This window comes from Stomoxys calcitrans, chromosome 3, assembly GCF_963082655.1.
Source record: "Stomoxys calcitrans chromosome 3, idStoCalc2.1, whole genome shotgun sequence".
NCBI lineage: Eukaryota > Metazoa > Arthropoda > Insecta > Diptera > Muscidae > Stomoxys > Stomoxys calcitrans.
Window position 1 is genome coordinate 152,056,014 of NC_081554.1, and position 20,389 is coordinate 152,076,402.

The following is a 20,389-nucleotide window of genomic DNA, read 5'->3' on the forward strand; positions in this document are numbered from 1 at the left end:
TATCATACCCATGAGCAAATTTTTATTTACAACAAATAGAGAGCTAGTTTTGTCTTACCTTATGGGATATATTGAAATTCATCTCTCTACCTTTTAACAGTTGTAAATACATACTACGAAGTGTGTGTCGACGGATGTTCATTTATTGACATCACGCTATAGTCAAATGTAGCTATCTAGCTCACACTTTTTACAGATAATATTTCGACAAGAACTTGGAATAGGAGAAGGAAGATTCCTTCTAGTTCCTACCTCCAGATTGCAAATGTTCACATTCGGTAATTCAAACAAGCCCTAAAAGAAATGAGAAATTAAAGTGGAACTTATTCTGCTTGCCAGTGCGGGACATACACACAGCAGATGTTCATTAGTCTCATCTTCCTCTTCGGCAGAAGACGTCACTTGCAATCTTCATTATATCAGCACGTTTTTCGATCAGACCGCGGCCTATAATTGCGAACACAATGACTGAGACCCCGGTTCTAGCCAACGAAGGCAAAGCTGTTGACATCTTTAAGTCTTGATTAGGCCACATTACTTCGGAGTGTTTGCAACCTCCCCAACTTCGGGCATCACCCTGAAGACATAACTTATTTGGAATGAATGAGCAGACGATTTGGGAGTAAAGCCCAGAGGATTGCCTTCAACAAACTTGGATAACCTGAAGGTTTTCTGATTGACGCAGTTTGAGTTAAACGGCTTTCGCGCCTAACAGACACCGGTACTTAGTTGGAGCACAACACCAGTGATGAACCGACTAATGGGTGTGGTATGGAAAGGAATAAGATATTTTGTTGATAGCACAGAATTTCTAAATTTGATTTGCTTTTTCGAGTTTACTTTTTAGTATTTAGAGGGCACAACAAGCTAGTTACTGGCTTAGGTGTATGTCCATAGTAGCATGGGTCGGATTAATGTCCTCACCCTCTTTTTAACCTAACCTAACTTACATGTCGCTAGAGGCATACTGTACAATTTGGTTAGCAAGTAGCTGTAAGTGGACTGTAGATTTTATTGAAGCTCCCAAATTGTAAGATATGAAAAAGAGAACAGTTGAAATAGAAGGCAACATATCAGATTTCACAGTTACAGTTTATTACATTTCAGCAAGCCCTTACCGCCTTCTTGAGATGATGCTGCATAAGTGATTTAATGGCGGTGCAAGAAAGTTAAAAGAGCTTAGATTTAGGAAAAGGCGAATTGGAAATTTTGTCAACATGGCCGCTCTTTATCCGTTTGAGTGAAAGCTTTTGGCACTTTTGCATATAGAATAGATAAAAGGGTTGCCAAGTTGACCAATATAAGCAAATACGCGGGAAATAATGAAGATAAAGATACTTAAAACTATTTCAAAGATTCATTTCAATGTAAATAAGTAATGTATGTAATTCTATTATATATGTATGTACTTCATGTTAGGATAAGGATAGTTTTGTTGAACTGGCTTCAACACATACCAACAGATTCCAGTTTCACTGCAAAGTGTAAGTTTGCGCCGAATCTCGCAAACTCGTCTACTCTATAATTCTCTTGGAAATCTCTTTGGCCCGGAACTCACCAAATGCAAATTTGCCCATGAACACTCAGAGCAGTGGAATTTCTAACTGTCAGCCATAGTTCTGGTCGTTGTAGTTACATTTGTATGTGGAGTTAGCGATCCTAGTCCGATAAGACCGCTCGCCACGGATATTGTATTGTAGTTCCAGTCGGATATATTAGAATGCTCTCTTAGTCTCACATTGCCTAGCGCAATGTTCCGATAGATTAAATAGAGTGTTTAAGATTGTGCCGTCCTAAGTGTGGCTGTGATACACCAACAAGACATCCTATACTTTCGACTGAGTACTAAACAGTAGTGGTATTTTTGGAGCGCCGTACACCAGACCACAACACCATAAATCATTATAGGTCTGATAAATGCCACAGTGACTTATGTAAGGCTTTTCGACGTCGTATATGGTTCAGATCGGTTTTCTTTTAGATATAGCTACCAAAAGGACCAATATTTTGTTATACACAATTGAACAATGATTTGTACTTATTAGTAGTTGGTCCAAACCGGATTTTGACGAAAGGTGGTTTGCATATATACCCGAGGTGGTGGGTATCCAACACCTTTTTACTTGTTTTTATATGAGAAAACAAACAGTTTTCAAGCGATTTGTGTGATCAGTTCTTATTTTGAAAAACGAAATCGAAACGCTTTCATGTATAGCGAGTAATTTCTCATAACTCACTGTAGCGGCTATGAATTTGAGATAAAAATACTCCCAAGTACTGAATGGTGGTTGTCTTTCAAGATTATCAACTCAACAGAAACTTGTTCGTTGTACTCTATCTTCAGTGTCTCGCTCTTCGGCAGTCCTGAAATACAATATCATGTGGGTTCAGTGTTCACTGATGAGACATATTGTACCTATTTAACAGTTGTAAAAAAAGGTTGATTTTTAAGGAGCTACAGAACAGTTTTTCAAAAAAGAAACACAGAATTCAGAAAAATGCATAATATCTTCATTTGAATCGATAGTACGGTCCATATAATTTAATGTTAGAAGATTATTTCACGCAAATATTGACCGTAACTGCGCCTCAAGTGGTCCATCCGCTTAGTCCAATTTTAGCATACTCTTTCCAACATTTCGACCGGTATTTCATGAATAAATGCTTCAATGTTGTCTTCCAATGCGTCAATTGAAGCGGGCTTGTCTATATAGACATGAGCTTTAACATAACCCCACAAAAAATAGTCTAAAGACGTTAAATCGCATTATATAGGCGGCCAATTGAACGGTCGCGAACCTGTTCACTGAACTCAATAAGTCCATTTTTACGCGTGCTGTGTTGCAAGTGATACGGTCTTGTTGAAACCACATGCCATGCAAGTCAAACTCTTGCATTTTAGGCAAAAAAAAGTTGGATGTCATCTCACGGTAGCGCTCACCATTCACAGTTGCGTTACGATTAGTATTATCTTCGAAGAAGTACGGTCCAATGATGCCACCATCCCATAAACCGTACCAAACTGTGACTTATTCTGGATGCATTGGTAGGTCTTGCAATGCTTCTGGCTGATCTACACTGGAAAATCGTAAATTCTGCTTATTTATGTACCTATTGAGCCAAAAATTAGCGTCGTCACTGAACACAACGAAGCGCGTCATGAAATTTCTTAACAGAGCACGCATTTTCATAATAAATTTCAATAATTTGCAAGCATTGTTCGTTTTTAAGACGATTGTAAGACGAAAGTGACAGTGAAACAAAACACGAAACGTGCGTGAGCTGTTTACACCAGTGTTGCCAAAAATATAATAGCTAAAAAATCACCCTTTAAATACTACGAAGTGTGTTAGTCTTAGCTGTTCTTTTATTGATATACGCTACAGACAGACTTTTATCAGATAATATTTCGGCAAGAGGTTAGGGTTTGGTTTAAGTGGCGGCGTCTATTGTGATACCAGAGGAACAGGAGAAGGAATATATCTCTAGTTCCTACCATCCAAATAGCAAATGTTCACATCTGGTAATTCCGAAAAAGTCCTGAAAGCAGTGAGAATGTAAAGTGAAACTCCTTCTGCTTGCCTGTGCGCAGCAGAAGTTCTCAAGTCTCATCTTCCTCGACGATCTCGCATCTTCGGCAGAAGTTGTCACTTGCAATCCTTCTTATATCAGCATGTTTTCCGATCAGACCGTGACCTGTAATGACGAACACAATGACTGAGACCTCTATTCTAGCTAACGAAGGCAAAGCGGTTGTCATCTTCAAGTCTGGATTAGGCCACATAATTTTGGAGGTTTTGCTACCTGCATTTTCTGACCGTCTGTTATTCGTTGGTCTTCGGGCATCATCCTGAAGACATTTTTTGTGGAATGAAGATGCAGACGATTTGGCCGTGAAGGCCAGAGGAGTGCTGTCAATAAACTTGGTTAACCTGAAGCCGTTCGGGTTGACGCAATCCGAGTTAAGCGGCTTTCGCGTCTATCAGACACCGGTATTGTGACCCAACTGATCACAATAAGCCAGTTACTGGTTTGGGTGTATATACATAGTGGCATGGCTCGGATTAATATCCTCACCCTCTTTTTAACCTAACCTAACTTACATGTCGCTTGAGCCATACCAACAGATTCCAGTTTCAATTAAAGTGTAAGTTTGCGCCGAATCTCGCAAGCTTGTCTACTCTACAATTCTATGGGATATCTCTTTGGCCCGGAACCCACCAAATGCAAATTTGCCCATGAACACTCTGTTAAAGAACAGCGGGGACACTTCGCCCATATTAATGAAAGCTTTCCGATACAAAGTTAAGGTCAATGATAAAGGATCTCCTTTTCATTGCCGAGTCCGAACGGCTTGCCGCAGAGCGACACCACTTAGGGAAGAAGGTTACACGGCTGATTACCTCAGGTAATTCCGTTACAAATGTCGCCAGCACTAGGAGGGGAATTTGAACCTAGACATTCAGCGTCAAATAGCCTGGCAGCCAGAGCAGTGGAATTTCTAACTGTCAGCAATAGTTCTAGTCGTTGTAGCCCCCATTTGTATGTGGAGGTAGCGATCCTAGTTCGATAGGACCGCTCGCCGTGGATATTGTAGTTCCAGTCGGATAAATTAGAATGCTCCCTTAGTCTCACAGCAGTGCTTGCAGAAATTTGTCTAGTGACAATATCCCGATAGATAAAATACAGTGTTTTAGACTGTGTCGTCCTAAGTGTATCTGTGATGCACAAACAAGATATCCTTTTCTTTCGACTGACTACTAAACAGTAGTTGTATTTTTGGAGCGCCGTACACCAGACCACAACACCATAAAGCATTATGTGTCTGATAACTGCCAGTGCATAACCCGTGGTTTAGACCATCAACTTAGACCATCAGTTATTTTGTGCTTTCAGTACTCAAAAAAATGACCCAAACCTGCGAGGCACAAGGGTGAATATAATAGATATACCAACGCCCCCATATAAAGTAACCTGCACATGAGTACGAATTTGGCCTATATATTGGGTTGCCCAAAAAGTAATTGCGGATTTTTTTAAAGAAAGTTAATGCATTTTTAATAAAACTTAGAATTAACTTTAATCAAATATACTTTTTTTCTAAAGCAAGCTAAAAGTGACAGCTGATAACTGACAGAAGAAAGAATGCAATTACAGAGTCACAAGCTGTGAAAAAATTTGTCAACGCCGACTATGTGAAAAATCCGCAATTACTTTTTGGGCAACCCAAAATTTGGACGAGTCCACCTCCTTGGTCAGGGGCGGAACTCTGCCTTAAACTCGTGTCGCCTTATGTGTCACGGCACCAGGTTGAAAACACAATCCACGTCGATCTTGGAAACAACGTTAATGTCTTTGTTCCATAGTAGGGGAGACAAAAAGCCTGCTGATAGTAGGAAACACCGCCTGCTGACTGTTAGTAGTTAATTTTAATGCGATTTTATTGTTGTACATTTTGTCAAGAAACAGCAAGGAATAAATGATGATGTGGTAGGTAGCACATAAATGGAAGAAATGTTGGCACAGGCAGATTTAAGGAATTTATATGAATGAGATATTTACCAGAACACAAACGCAGATATGTATGTATCAGCAGCAATGCAACATAGGCCAATAAAACAATAAATGTTGACAAAGGTAGATTTAAGGAAGTTTCTTGACAAGAGATGCTGGCCAGTGGCCCCTGAAATATCTCAGTGGATGTTTGCAAATGGAAATTTGCCATTGAACATTCCATAAAGGAATAGGGGCAATTTACATTCCATATTAATTTTTCATATGAAAATACAGTTTGGACTTAGATTTAGCTTAGTAGCTTAGATAGTTATGACTACATTAACAGAGCAAATTGTCGAGCGACTTTAGCCACCAACCAATGGATGCAATGTCATATGTATGAGGAATCTGTTGATTAGGTAATTCGTTTTCAGTGATATTCCACAAATAAAAATTTCTCTTCCAAAATATTTTCTCATGGCCTTAGCTCAACTTCCTTGGAAAAAACTGTCTGAAGCAGTAGTGGGCACACTAACACAATTGCACCCTATTTCCAAGACCATGCGCTATATGTTCTTATGCACGTACACAGCAATGTGGTAAGAGTATGTGCGTATTTGCCCACCACTGGTCTAAATCCATCAAAACACATGACCGACGCAATGGTTAATGCTAAAACAGCAGTCCTATGTTTGAATCAGCAATAATGCCTGCTTTCCTATTTTCAGCAGACAAAAACTGCAAAAACTTTTGGTTTTTGAATAACAAATTTCGTTAAGTGCATCTTTTTATACCCACCACCGAAGGATGGGGGTATATTCATTTTGTCATTCCGTTTGCAACACATCGAAATATCCATTTCCGACCCTATAAAGTATATATATTCCTGATCAGCGTAAAAATCTAAGACGATCTAGACATGTCCGTCCGTCTGTCCGCCTGTCTGTTGAAATCACGCTACAGCCTTTAAAAATAGAGATATTGAGCTGAAACTTAAGTTCGAAGATGGGCTATATCGGACTATATCTTGATATAGACCGATCGGCCGATGTAGGGTCTTAGGCCCATAAAAGCCACATTTATTATCCGATTTTGCTGAAATTTGGGACAGTGAGTTGTGTTAGGCCCTTCGACATCCTCCGTCAATTTGGCTCAGATCGGTCCAGATTTGGATATAGCTGCCATATAGACCGATCATCCGATTTAGGGTCTAAGTCCCATAAAAGCCACATTTATTATCCGATTTAGCTGAAATTTGGGACAGTGAGTTGTGTTAGGCCCTTCGACATCCTCCGTCAATTTGGCTCAGATCGGTCCAGATTTGGATATAGCTGCCATATAGACCGATCATCCGATTTAGGGTCTAAGTCCCATAAAAGCCACATTTATTATCCGATCTTGCTGAAATTTGGGACAGTGAGTTGTGTTATGCCTTTCGACATCTTTCTTCAATTTGGCCCAGATCGGTTCAGATTTGGATATAGCTGACATATAGACCGATTTCTTGATTTATGGTTTTGGGCCCATAAAATGCTTATATATTATCCGATGTCGCCAAAATTTGGGACAGTGATTTAAGTTAAACCCCTTGACATACTTCTGCAATATCGCACAGATCCGTTCAGATTTGGATATAGCTGCCATATTGACCGATATCTACGTTTTAGGTTTTGGGGCCATAAAAGACGCATTTATTGTCCGATGTCGCTAAAATTTGAGACAGTGAGTTTGGTTAGGCTCTACGAAGTCCTTCTTCAATTTTGCCCAGATCGGTCGAGATTTGAATATAGCTGCCATATAGACCGATATCGCGATTTAAGGTCTTGGCCCCATAAAAGGCACATTTATAATCCGATTTCACTGAAATTTGACACAGTGACTTATGTTAGACTTTTCGACATCCGTGTCGTATATGGTTCAGATCGGTTTATTTTTAGATATAGCTAGTGTACTTTTAGTATTTGGTCCAAATCGGAACATATTTTGATATAACTGATATGGGACATAAGGTATGAAATTTCCACCGAATTTTGATGAAAGGTGGTTTACATATATTCCCGAGGTGGTGGGTATCCAAAGTTCGGCCCGGCCGAACTTATCGCCTTTTTACTTGTTAGTAGCTTACACAGTTATAATATGGCCGATATGGTCGAAAAAGATGTCCGTTTCAAATTTGAAGATGAGTGGATGAAAATTGCGAACTGTACTTTGTACACAAACTAACATGGACAGGCAGATCGAATCGGAAAATGATTCTGAGCCGATCGGTACACTTACCAATGGGTCCTCCTGTTATAAACAAATTCGTTAAGTTATAATACCCTGTGCCACAGTAGTGGTGTAGGGTATAAATATGATAATGAAGCAGCAGAGATGCAAAATAAAAGATATATAATAAAAGAATAGGAAAAAAGCTCCTTTGCATCACGACACCATGTATATGCTCCCCCCCACTCACTCAAAGATTCACTCGCCGAGTGCCAAGCGTGTTTGGGATTTTAACGTGTCCCAAGTCGAAACAAACCCGTTTTATTTACGTACCTCAGGAGATTGTCCATAGACACATTTGTAAGTTAGCCGATGTAAGATAAAAATGGTCTCACTTGGATGGAAATCCAGTGTCATTGAAGACGCAGGCATGAACTGAGCCGGTTTTGTATCGTCTACTCCCCATCATCCATCACAGTAGTCGTTGTCAAGCCGTATGGTATATCGCGCAGTGCCCGGTTATGATCCCTGTGAACGTATTCAGTGACCCCTTATTAAGAACCAGAAATTCTCTCGTTCTCTTTCGTTCGACAGTAGGCCAGAGTGTTGTAGCAATTCGACATCCACTCGCAGATGCCCACCTCGCCACAGCCTCTGCATTGGCCATTTCCTCTGGTATGTTCAGTAGTTCAACAAATACATGTATGCAAGACCGACCAAATGTCCGCTTGCCGGAGAGCAGCCTTTCCGCTATACTCGTCCTTCCATTCGTTTCCCCACTTTGGCGGGAAACCAGCCTAACACAATGTTATGAGTGAAGAGTCCGTTCAGGACCTAAAACACCCCGCCACTTACATTGAACTCACCTCTGCACTGGCCATTTCCTCTGCTATGTTCAGTAGTTCGACAAAGGCATGTATGCAAGACCGGCGAAAGGTTCGCTTGCTGGGGAGCAGCCATTCCGGCGTACTTCGTTTTCCATATTGGCCGACAATGTTATGAGTGAAGAATAAATGCATGCCCTAAAACACCCCACCACGCACTTCGACCTTACCGTCCTCAAATATAAGGCCTTGAGGATAGCCATACTGTCCACATATATCTTGAGTTTCGAAGGTGGTGAGTAAATCCTCCGGAACTTCTTTCAGGTCTGTTCCATTACCTTGGCATAGACATCTGCCTAAAAGGCCTCACACTCGTCCGGCAGTCTAACTGACATATCACTGTTGACTGCCTCTGAATCGACCACCAATCTTGTCCCTGACTCCATCCTAGGGCCGTCAGCGAAGACCGAGGTCTCATCCACTTTAAACACTGTATCCGTTCCCTTCAGGGAAGCGAATCCTGAAAATATTTCTTGAATCGACCTTGGCGACAGAAGGTATGAGACCCTCCTCACGTTCCAGTGTTTCCGACGTAGGCGTGTTTTGCACCATACTAGTGCCCCATATGTCTCACAATGGTCTCATCCAGTATATCATCATCGGGCTAACTTCCCACTTTAACCAGAAGATGATAAACTTCAATGCTTAAAACACGAACATTTACCCAACTGCACTAAAACTTGAAACGGTAAAGAGCATTGTGATAAATTACGGACTTTATTTAGATAGTTGTTCTATAGCACAATCTCTTCAGAAAGTGCGTTTGGACGGCCTTTCTGACACATATCTACAATATTCGTTCATACTCGCTAACAACTCTCATTTGAATTCCATATTGAACAGGCCGGTGTTTAAATTGGAATTTTTACTTAAATTCGAATGTCAGACGTTTTACTTTTCTTCCTCACACAATTATTTTCTACCACTTATTGTTCAGATCATAGAACGTGTTCGCTTGGGGGTTGTAGTGGGTTTGATGGCTCTTCTTGACATTTTAATCCAAATTTGGTGGTCGGATTCGAACTCTACTTGGAAAAAAATTTAATTTGGTCGCATATTGCCCAGACCTCAGCGATCGTAATGAAAGTTTACAGGTAAGCCTTACCTAAGAGCTGCGTAAAGGTCCCCGTAATCCCCAACGCAACACTTATGTATATGTTTTATACCTTTACTTCACATTGCATAGCTATCTTCTGTTGACTTGTTAAGGTATTCCAGATTTCGGTCGCTAAGAGGTCATGCTGCTAATCTTTTGGATGACTGCTCTGCAGTCGCTGGATTAAAAGTAAAAAACTAACTGTGTGCTAAGTTCGGTCACCATGGATGGCATTTGTCGAGTTCTTTGCGCGGTATCTCTTTTTAGGGATAAAAGAAAATAATTGCTATGCTATAGGAGCTATATCAAGTTATGATCTGATTCGGACCACAATGTAATGAATGTTGGAGACCATAGTAGAAGTCAGTATGTAAAATTTCAGCCAATTCGAATAAGAATTGCGCCCTTTAGGGGTTCAAAAAGTAAAATAGGGAGATCGTTTTATAGTTGAGCTGTATTAGGCAATAGACCGATTCAGACCATATTTGACACGTATGTTGAAGGTCATGTTGTACAAATTTCATCTAAATCAGATAATAATTGCGCCCTATAGAGGCTCAAGAAGTCACGACCCCAGATCAGATTACATGACAGCTATATCAAATTATGCACCGATTTCACCCATACTTGGCACAGTTGTTGAAAATCATAACAAAACATCTTGTGCAAAATGTCAGCCAAATCGGATTAGAATTGCGTCCTCTAGTGGCTCAAGAAGTCAAGATTCATAATCGGTTTTTATGGCAGCTATATCAGTTTATGGACCGATTTAAATCATACTTGGCACAGTTGTTGGAAGTTCTGACGAAACACGCCATGTAAATTTTCAGCCAAATCGGATAAGAATTGCGCCTTCTAGAGGCTCAAGAAGTTAAGACCCCAGATCGGTTTATATGACAGCTATATCAGGTTATGGACTGATTTGAACCATACTTAGCACAGTTGTTGGAAGTGATAACAAAACACCTCGTGCAAAATTCAGTCAAATCGAACTAAAATTGCGCCCTCTATTGGCTCAAGAAGTCAAGGGCCAAGATCGGTTTATATGGAATCTATATCAAAACATGGACCGATATGGCCCATTTACAATCCCAACCGACCTACTCCTATAAGAAGTATTTGTGCGAAATTTCAATACGCTAGCTCTATTCCTTCGAGTTAGCGTGCTTTCGACAGACAGACGGACGGACGGATAAACGGACAGACGGACGGACATGGCTAGATCGATAAAATGTCATGACGATCAAGAATATATATATTTTATGGGGTCTGAGACGAATATTTCGAGGAGTAACAAACAGAATGACGAAATTAGTATACCACCATCTTTGGTGGAGGGTATAAAAAGACTAAATGATGACTATTTAGCAGATAGTCATATAGTCATTTATAGACAACTACCAGATGATGATCAATGTTATAGGCGTTATGCCACTCCAAGCGTGTAACAGCGCTAACATTTACACTAGCGCCATCTACTGCCTGTTTGCAAATGGATTTAGGTTAAATCAGACGTCAATGCCACTCAATAGTGCAGCAGTCAGCTGATTTTGATATTGAACGATCAGCGTCATAGGCGAGTATGGTATCCTTTTTATTAACTCTTAATCAACCATTACAATTATTGATTATATTGCGAGATATTCTTATAATTGATCTTAAAATGCAATAAAACTAAATGTGACTACGTTCTATCTCTTTAAAATCCTACCCAAAGCACTGTTAATATTACAAACAAGGCGTTATGAAACTGTTCAAGTCCTAAGCACATATTTTAATATCTTTAAAGAATTTCCCACACAATTTTCCTTTTTGTATGCTGTGCCTTCCAAAAAGTTTCATTATTTTTCACTCAAGACATGTGCGAGCATTTGCCCATTTACCAAGACAAAAGACTTTAATGGCCTTGGCTGAGGAAATGCTAATGCAAAGCATCCATCCTCTATCCTCTAGCCACATGACGCTTTATGTAAGAAGGGCCTCTATTTATGTCCACTTCAAACCTCTTTACAGCTCTTTATGATAGACGAACGTGCTCATGGTGGCATGATGATGATGCGTAGTGGCGGTGGCTATGGCGGACGTTTTGGTGATTCAATGCCTGATTATGACAATGTTAAGGTGAGTAAAAGACAGTTCAGGTATGCTTTGCGGTGATTTAATGCAATATTTATTTTCAATTTTCTCTTTTCCCACTTTTACTTGGTTTAGGATGACTATGATCTCTTGGATGCCGGTTTACTGAACGATAATAAATTAGGTTTCGTCCAATTACATGACAATAAATTTAAAATTCAAGGTAAGTAAAATATTAAACTATCAAAACGCCATCATCACCAGCAGCAATGGTTTCGTTTGGGCCCACCATGAAGCAAGCAATAAATCGATTCATTTTACCCACAATGCATCAACTGATAGCATTGATCACATCATCAAATTGTATGAAAAAAAAAAATCCTTACATCCCGTATTCTGGCATATCCTGTGGTAGCCGTTGGCAATCCAAAAGTTATACGAGAATGAAGTGTGGAAACAAAAACTAAAAGGTTCCCAAGGAATGAAATTCAATTGAATCCTTGCCAACCCAGCAAGTTGGCCAGCCAACCAGCCCGTCAGCCAGTAAGCGAGCCAAAATTACTCTTATAATGACCAGAGAACATCCAACCGTTGATGAAAAACTTTTCAAAAAAATATTTTCATTTGTGGCCATAAACACCGATGTAATACTCAAGCGAGAGTGTGTGTGTGTGTATGTGTGTAATGGTTTTTGCTTTACGAGGTTTCCTCTTTTTTTCAACCAACATCACTATAGTGGCACAGGTGGTATTATTAGTGATGCAGATGTTGTATAAGTTAGCTTTCTTATTACAACTTTCATAAAGGAGAAGTACTTTAGATTTCGACAAAATTAAGTTCCAGAGTTTCTACAACCACCATTGAAGGAGGGGGAAAGGGGGGACATAATAATGTCATTCCGCTTGCAAAGCACCAAAAAAACCCCTTCTGGATCGTTGCAATTATTTAATATGATCCAGCCATTCCGTCCGTCTGCATGTCTCTATTAAATTCATGCCACAGTATTTAAAAATGTTGTGGTGAAATATGGCATGGGTTCGTATTTTTTCCATACGTGACTCAACTCATTCAACCTGCAAAATGGGACCATATATAGATGCAGCTGCCATATAGAGTGCTTCAACGATTAAATGTTTTAAGCCCATAAAAGAAGGGGGAATGTGGATAATGATATCCACGATGTGGATAATGATATCCTCGATGAAGATAATAATATCCACGATGTGGAATAATATCCACGATGTGGATAATAATATCCACAATGTGGATAATGATATCCACCATGTGAATAATGATATCCACGATGTGGATAGTGATATCTACGATGAGGATAATGGTATCCACGATGCGGATAATGATGTCCAGGATGTGAATAATGATATCCACGATGTGGATAATGACATCCACGATGTCAATACTGATATACACGATGTGGATAATGATATTCACCATGTGGATACTGATATCCACGATGTGGATAATGATATTCACCATGTGGATACTGATATCCACGATGTAAATAATGATATCCACGATGTGGATAATGATATTCACCATGTGGATACTGATATCCACGATGTGGATAATGATATTGATATCAACGGTGTCATAATGATATCCTCGATGTGAATAATGATATGCACAATGTGGATAACGAAATTCACTATATGGATAATGATATGACCGATGTGGATAATGATATCCACGATGTGTATAGTGATACCCATGATGTGGATAATGGTATCCACGATGTGGATAACGATATTCAGGATGTGAATAACGATATCCACAATGTGGATAATAACATCCACAATGTGGATAATAACATCCACGATGTGGATAGTAACATCCACGATTTGTATTATGCTGATGATATCCACGATGTAGATAATGATATCCACGATGTGGATTATGATATGCACGATGCGGATAATGATATCCAGAGTTGGATAATGATATGCACGATGTGGAAAATAATATGCACGATGTGGATAATAATATCCACGATGTGGATAATAATATCCAAGATGTGGATAATAATATCCACGATGTGGATAATAATATACACGATGTGGATGATTATATCGACAATGTGGGTAATGTTATGCAGGATTTGGATAATGATATCCATGATGTTGACCATGGTATCCACGATGTGGACAGTGATATCCACAATGTGGATAATGATATCCACCATGTGAATAATGATATCCACGATGTTGATAGTGATATCCACGATGAGGATAATGGTATCCACGATGTGGATAATGATATCCATGATGTGGATAATAATATCCACGATGTGAAGAATGATATCCACGATGTGGATAATGATATCTACGATATAGATAATGATATCCACGATGTGGATAATGATATGCACGATATGGATTATGATATCCACGATATGGATAACGATATCCACAATTTGGGTTATGCTTTCCATGATGTGTATAATGGCATCCACGATATGAATAATGATATCCACAATGTGGATAATGAAATCCACGGTGTAGATAAGGATAACCACGTTGTGGATTATGATATCCATGATGTTGATAATTATATGCTCGATGTGGATAATGATATTCACAATGTTGATAATGATATCCACAATGTGGATAATGATATCCACAATGTGGATAATGATATGCATAATGTGCATATTTATATCGACGATGTGGATAATGGTATGCATAATGTGCATATTTATATCGACGATGTGGATAATGATATCGAAGATGTGGTAAATGATATGCACGATGTGGATACTGATATCCACGATGTGGATAATGATATCCATGGTGTAGATATTGATGTCCACGTTGAGAATATGAGGATAATTATATGCTCAATGTGGATAATGATATCCACAATGTGGATAATGAAATACACCATGTGGATAGTGATACCCACGATGTGGATAATATTACCCACGATATGGATAATGATGTCCACGATGTGGATCATGATATTAACGACGTGAATAATCATATCCACAATGTGGATAATGATATCCACATCCACGATGTGGGTAATGATATCCACTATGTGGAGGACGATATGCACGATGTGGATAATAATAGCCACGATGTGAATAATGATATCCACGATGTTGATAATGATATCCACAATGTGCATATTGATATCAACGATGTGGATAATGATATTGACGATGTGGTTAATGATGTGCACGATGTGAATATTAATATCGACGATGTAGATAATGATATCCACGACGTGGATAATGATATGCACGATGTGGATAATGATATGCACGACGTGGATTATGATAGCCCCGATGTGGATAAAGATATCAACGATGTGGATAATGATATCAACGATGTGGATAATGATATCCACGGTGTAGATAACGATATCCACGATGTGGATAATGATATCCACGATGTGGATAATGATATACACCATGTAGATAGTGATATCCACAATGTGGATAATAACATCCACGGTGTGGATAATGATATCTACGATGTGGATAATGATATACACCATGTGGATAATGATATCCACGATGTGGATAATGATATCCAAGATGTGGATAATAATATTCACAATGTGGATAATGATATCCACGATGTGGAAAATGATATTCACGATGTGGATAATGATGTACATCATTCTTATATTGATTTTAAAATGATTTGGCACAGTAATTTGTACTTTTATCATCGAAATACGAATATGATGCAGAGCAGATTGTATTTAGACATAGTCACTTATAGACCGATCTCCTGAATTAAAAAAAAATTGGATAAAAACCCAGTGTTGTGGGTTCAGTTTAGCTCAACTGAGCTTAGCGCGTTTTTAGTTGTTATAAATTAAAAAAAAACAAGTAAAAGCGTGCTAAGTTCGGCCGGGCCGAATCTTATATACCCTCCACCATGGATCGCATATGTCGAGTTCTTTTCCCGGCATCTCTTCTTAGGCAAAAAGAGGATATAAGAAAAGATTTGCTCTGCTATTAGAGCGATATCAAGATATGGTCCGGTTTGGACCACAATTAAATTATATGTTGGAGACCTGTGTAAAATGTCAGCCAATTCGAATAAGAATTGCGTCCTTTGTGGGCTCAAGAAGTTAAATAGAGAGATCGATTTATATGGGAGCTATATCAGGCTATAAACCGATTCAGACCATAATAAACACGTATGTTAATGGTCATGTGAGAATCCGTCGTACAAAATTTCAGGCAAATCGGATAATAATTGCGACCTCTAGAGGCTCAAGAAGTCAAGATCCCAGATCGGTTTATATGGCAGCTATATCAGGTTATGAACCGATTTGAACCATATTTGGCACAGTTGTTGGATGTCATAACAAAACACGTCGTACAAAATTTCATTCCAATCGGATAAGAATTGCGCACTCTAGAGGCTCAAGAAGTCAAGACCCAAGATCGGTTTATATGGCAGCTATATCAGGTTATGGACCGATTTGAACCATACTTGGCACAGTTGTTGGATGTCATAACAAAACACGTCGTGCAAAATTTCATTCCAATCGGATAAGAATTGCGTACTCTAGAGGCTCAAGAAGTCAAGACCCAAGATCGGTTTATATGGCAGCTGTATCAGGTTATGGACCGATTTGAACCATACTTGGCACAGTTATTGGATGTCATAACAAAACACGTCGTGCAAAATTTCATTCCAATCGGATAAGAATTGCGCACTCTAGAGGCTCAAGAAGTCAAGACCCAAGATCGGTTTATATGGCAGCTATATCAGGTTATGAACCGATTTGAACCATACTTATCACAGTTATTGGATGTCATAACAAAACACGTCGTGCAAAATTTCATTCCAATCGGATAAGAATTGCGCACTCTAGAGGCTCAAGAAGTCAAGACCCAAGATCGGTTTATATGGCAGCTATATCAAAACATGGACCGATATGGCCCATTTACAATACCAACCGACCTACACTAATAAGAAGTATTTGTGCAAAATTTCAAGCGGCTAGCTTTACTCCTTCGGAAGTTAGCGTGCTTTCGACAGACAGACGGACGGACGGACGGACGGACGGACGGACGGACGGACAGACGGACGGACATGGCTAGATCGACATAAAATTTCACGACGATCAAGAATATATATACTTTATGGGGTCTCAGACGAATATTTCGAGTAGTTACAAACAGAATGACGAAATTAGTATACCCCCCATCTTATGGTGGAGGGTATAACAAGTAAAAGCGTGCTAAGTTCGGCCGGGCCGAATCTTATATACCCACCATCATGGAGCGCATTAGTCAGTTCTTTTCCCGGCATCTCTTCGTAGGCAAAAAATGATATACGAAAAGATTTGCTCTGCTATTAGAGTGATATCAAGATATAATCCGGTTTAGACTACAATTAAATTATATGTTGGAGACCTGTGTAAAATGTCAGCCAATAAAATAGAGACATCGATTTATATGGGAGCTGTATCGGGCTATAGACCGATTCAGACCATAATAAACACGTATGTTGATGGTCATTAGAGGATCCGTCGTACAATAATTCGGTCGGATATTAATTACGGCCTCTAGAGGCTCAAGAAGTCAAGATCCCAGATCGGTTTATATGGCCGCTATATCGGTTTATGATCCGATTTGAACCTTATTTGACACAGTTGTTGAAAGTGAGAATAAAAAACGTCATGCAAAATTTCAGCCAAATTGGATAGGAATTGCGCCCTCTAGAAGCTAAAGAAGTCAAGACCCAAGATCGATTTATATGGCAGCTATACCAGGTAATGGACCAAATTGAAGCATACTTAGCACAGTTGTTGGAAGTGATACTAAAACAATGTGCAAAATTTCAGTCAAATCGGATGAGAATTGCGCCCTCTAGAGGTTCAAGAAGTCAAGACCCAAGATCGGTTTATATGGCAGCTATACCAGGTAATGGACCAAATTGAACCATACTTAGCACAGTTGTTGGAAGTGATACTAAAACAATGTGCAAAATTTCAGTCAAATCGGATGAGAATTGCGCACTCTAGAGGCTTAAGAAGTCAAGACCCAAGATCGGTTTATATGGCAGCTATACCAGGTAATGGACCAAATTGAACCATACTTAGCACAGTTGTTGGAAGTGGTACTAAAACAATGTGCAAAATTTCAGTCAAATCGGATGAGAATTGCGCCCTCTAGAGGCTTAAGAAGTCAAGACCCAAGATCGGTTTATATGGCAGCTATAACAGTTTATAGACCGATTTGAACCACACTTAGCACAGTTATTGGATATCATAACAAAACATGTCGTTCAAAATTTCATTCCAATCGGATAAGAATTGCGCACTCTAGAGGCTCAAGAAGTCAAGACCCAAGATCGGTTTATATGGCAGCTATATCAGGTTATGGACCGATGTGAACCATACTTGGCACAGTTGTTGGATATCGTAGCAAAACACGTCGTGCAAAATTCCATTCCAATCGGATAAGAATTGCGCACTCTAGAGGCTCAAGAAGTCAATACCCAAGATCGGTTTATATGACAGCTATATCAAAACATGGACCGATATGGCCCATTTACAATACCAACCGACCTACACTAATAAGAAGTATTTGTGCAAAATTTCAAGTGGTTAGCTCTACTCCTTCGGAAGTTAGCGTGCTTTCGACAGACAGACGGACGGACGGACAGACGGACGGACATGGCTAGATCGACATAAAATGTCACGACTATCAAGAATATATATACTTTATGGGGTCTTAGACGAATATTTCGAGTAGTTACAAACAGAATGACGAAATTTGTATACCCCCCATCCTATGGTGGAGGGTATAAAAACTTCGCTTTTCACGGTTTCACCCATTATCCGTTAACTAGACCCTTTCAGGCATATTAGGAGATCTGTGGTTCAAGCATTCAAATTATGTTTTTTCTATATATAATCAGTTATGGTGATTCAACTCAAACTAATTATTACTTAACATTATTACTCTATTTTGAGTAGGGTATCAAGGCCATAGGTCTTTACTTACATTTATTTTAATTTTTTGTAAGTAATGAAGAGTTGGACCTACATTTTCCCACCGTTTGTACTCTTAGTTTGTTGGCTGGTTGTTCGTTGTGGTGTCGTAGGTGGAAATCGAGCCCATACTTTTTTGTGTCATGCTGATGTTTTTTTTTGCTTGAGTGCTGATGTTGATTTTTATGATTACAGATGCTGCTGACAGCAATAACGGGGGAACAGGACGTTTGGCCGGTGTCTTGTTAAACTCACAGAATGGCGGCAATGCTTATGCTGGAGCTGGCCTCGGTGGTGGCACTGGACTGGGCGGTGGTTCAGCAAATGGTGGCAATGGCCCCCTAATACCATGGGGTAAAATGCTGCCACCCAAGATAGAGGACTCATTGCCACGTTTTCCAATTGGCTTTGAGCCAACGGATGGCTCATGGCAAATTGTGAATGGTACCCGTTTCAAATTTTTCGTCTTCTCTGCCTACTATGATCGCAGGGATGGAGCAAAGTTGGTGCGCATTGTGGGAGCTACAAAGACACGTGGCCCTGAGCGTGTATGGTGTCGTTTTTGGTATGTTAACAAAAATGCAACGACAGCAGCGAATGCTGGAGCAGGTGGTGCTGGCAAAGCCCGTGAGAAATATACATCTGCAACGGTTATGGCTAGAGTTAAGGTAAGTGGTGGGTGAAGAAACTTTTCTTTTTATAGGTTTCATGCGTTTGTTGCGAAACATCCACCTACAGAGATTTAATTAAATTTGAAAGTTGGTGGATGTGTAAGGTAACTAACATTTTGATTTAAGAAATTCTTGGGAAAGACTAAAGTATTCATTGTCTTAGACTATTGCTGTAAATAAATATTCCAGTGACTCTGAATAAATGCCTAAAGGCTTTATGATCGAACCATCTAAACTGCCCGACTTGCCCGTCCATATACTCTTTTTATACCCCCCACCGAAGGATGGGGCTTTATTCATTTTGTCATTCGGTTTGCAAAACATCGAAATATTCATTTCCGACCCTATAAAGTATATATATTCTTGATCAGCGTGAAAATCTAAAACAATCTAGCCATGTCCGTCCGTCTGTATGTTGAAATCACGCTACAGTCTTTAAAAATATAGATATGGAGCTGAAACTTTTCACAGATTCTTTTCTTTGTCCATAAGCAGGATAAGTTTGAAGATGGGTTATATCGGACTATGTCTTGATATAGCCCCCATGTAGACCGAACCGCCGATTTAGGGTCTTAGGCCCATAAAGGCCACGTTTATTGTCCGATTTTGTTGAAATTTGGGTCAGTAAGTTGCCCAGATCGGTTCAAATTTGGATATAATTGCCATATAGACCGATCTCTCGATTTAAGGTCTTGCGCCTTTTATGGGCGCAAGACCTTCATATTATCGAGGTCGGCTGGAGTTGTAAATGGGCCATATTGGTCCATGGTTTTCTATAACTGCCATATAAACCGCGATTGGATCTTGACTTCTTGAACTTCTAGCTAAGTTTGGTCCAAATCGCTTCAAAACCTGATATAGATGCTATAAAAACCGATCTCGAATCTTGACTAGGGCTGCGGTTTCGACGGGAGTGGAGTTTTTGAGCCTGGAGTCGGATTATTGAGCGGGAGTCGAACTTTGGTTGGGAGTTAAGCACT

The 20,389-nt window shown here is 39.6% G+C and overlaps 1 protein-coding gene across 3 annotated transcripts in view; it reads left to right on the forward strand.

Annotated features, from left to right (window-relative positions):
* LOC106087360 (uncharacterized) overlaps positions 1 to 20,389 on the forward strand; it is a 114,522-nt gene that overhangs the window by 74,140 nt on the left and 19,993 nt on the right. For all 3 annotated transcript variants that reach the window (XM_059365059.1, XM_013252383.2, XM_013252384.2), the window contains 3 exons: positions 11,698 to 11,805; positions 11,896 to 11,983; positions 18,934 to 19,406. In XM_059365059.1, the coding sequence (XP_059221042.1) occupies positions 11,698 to 11,805; positions 11,896 to 11,983; positions 18,934 to 19,406 (669 nt within the window). The remainder of the gene's footprint in view (positions 1 to 11,697; positions 11,806 to 11,895; positions 11,984 to 18,933; positions 19,407 to 20,389) is intronic.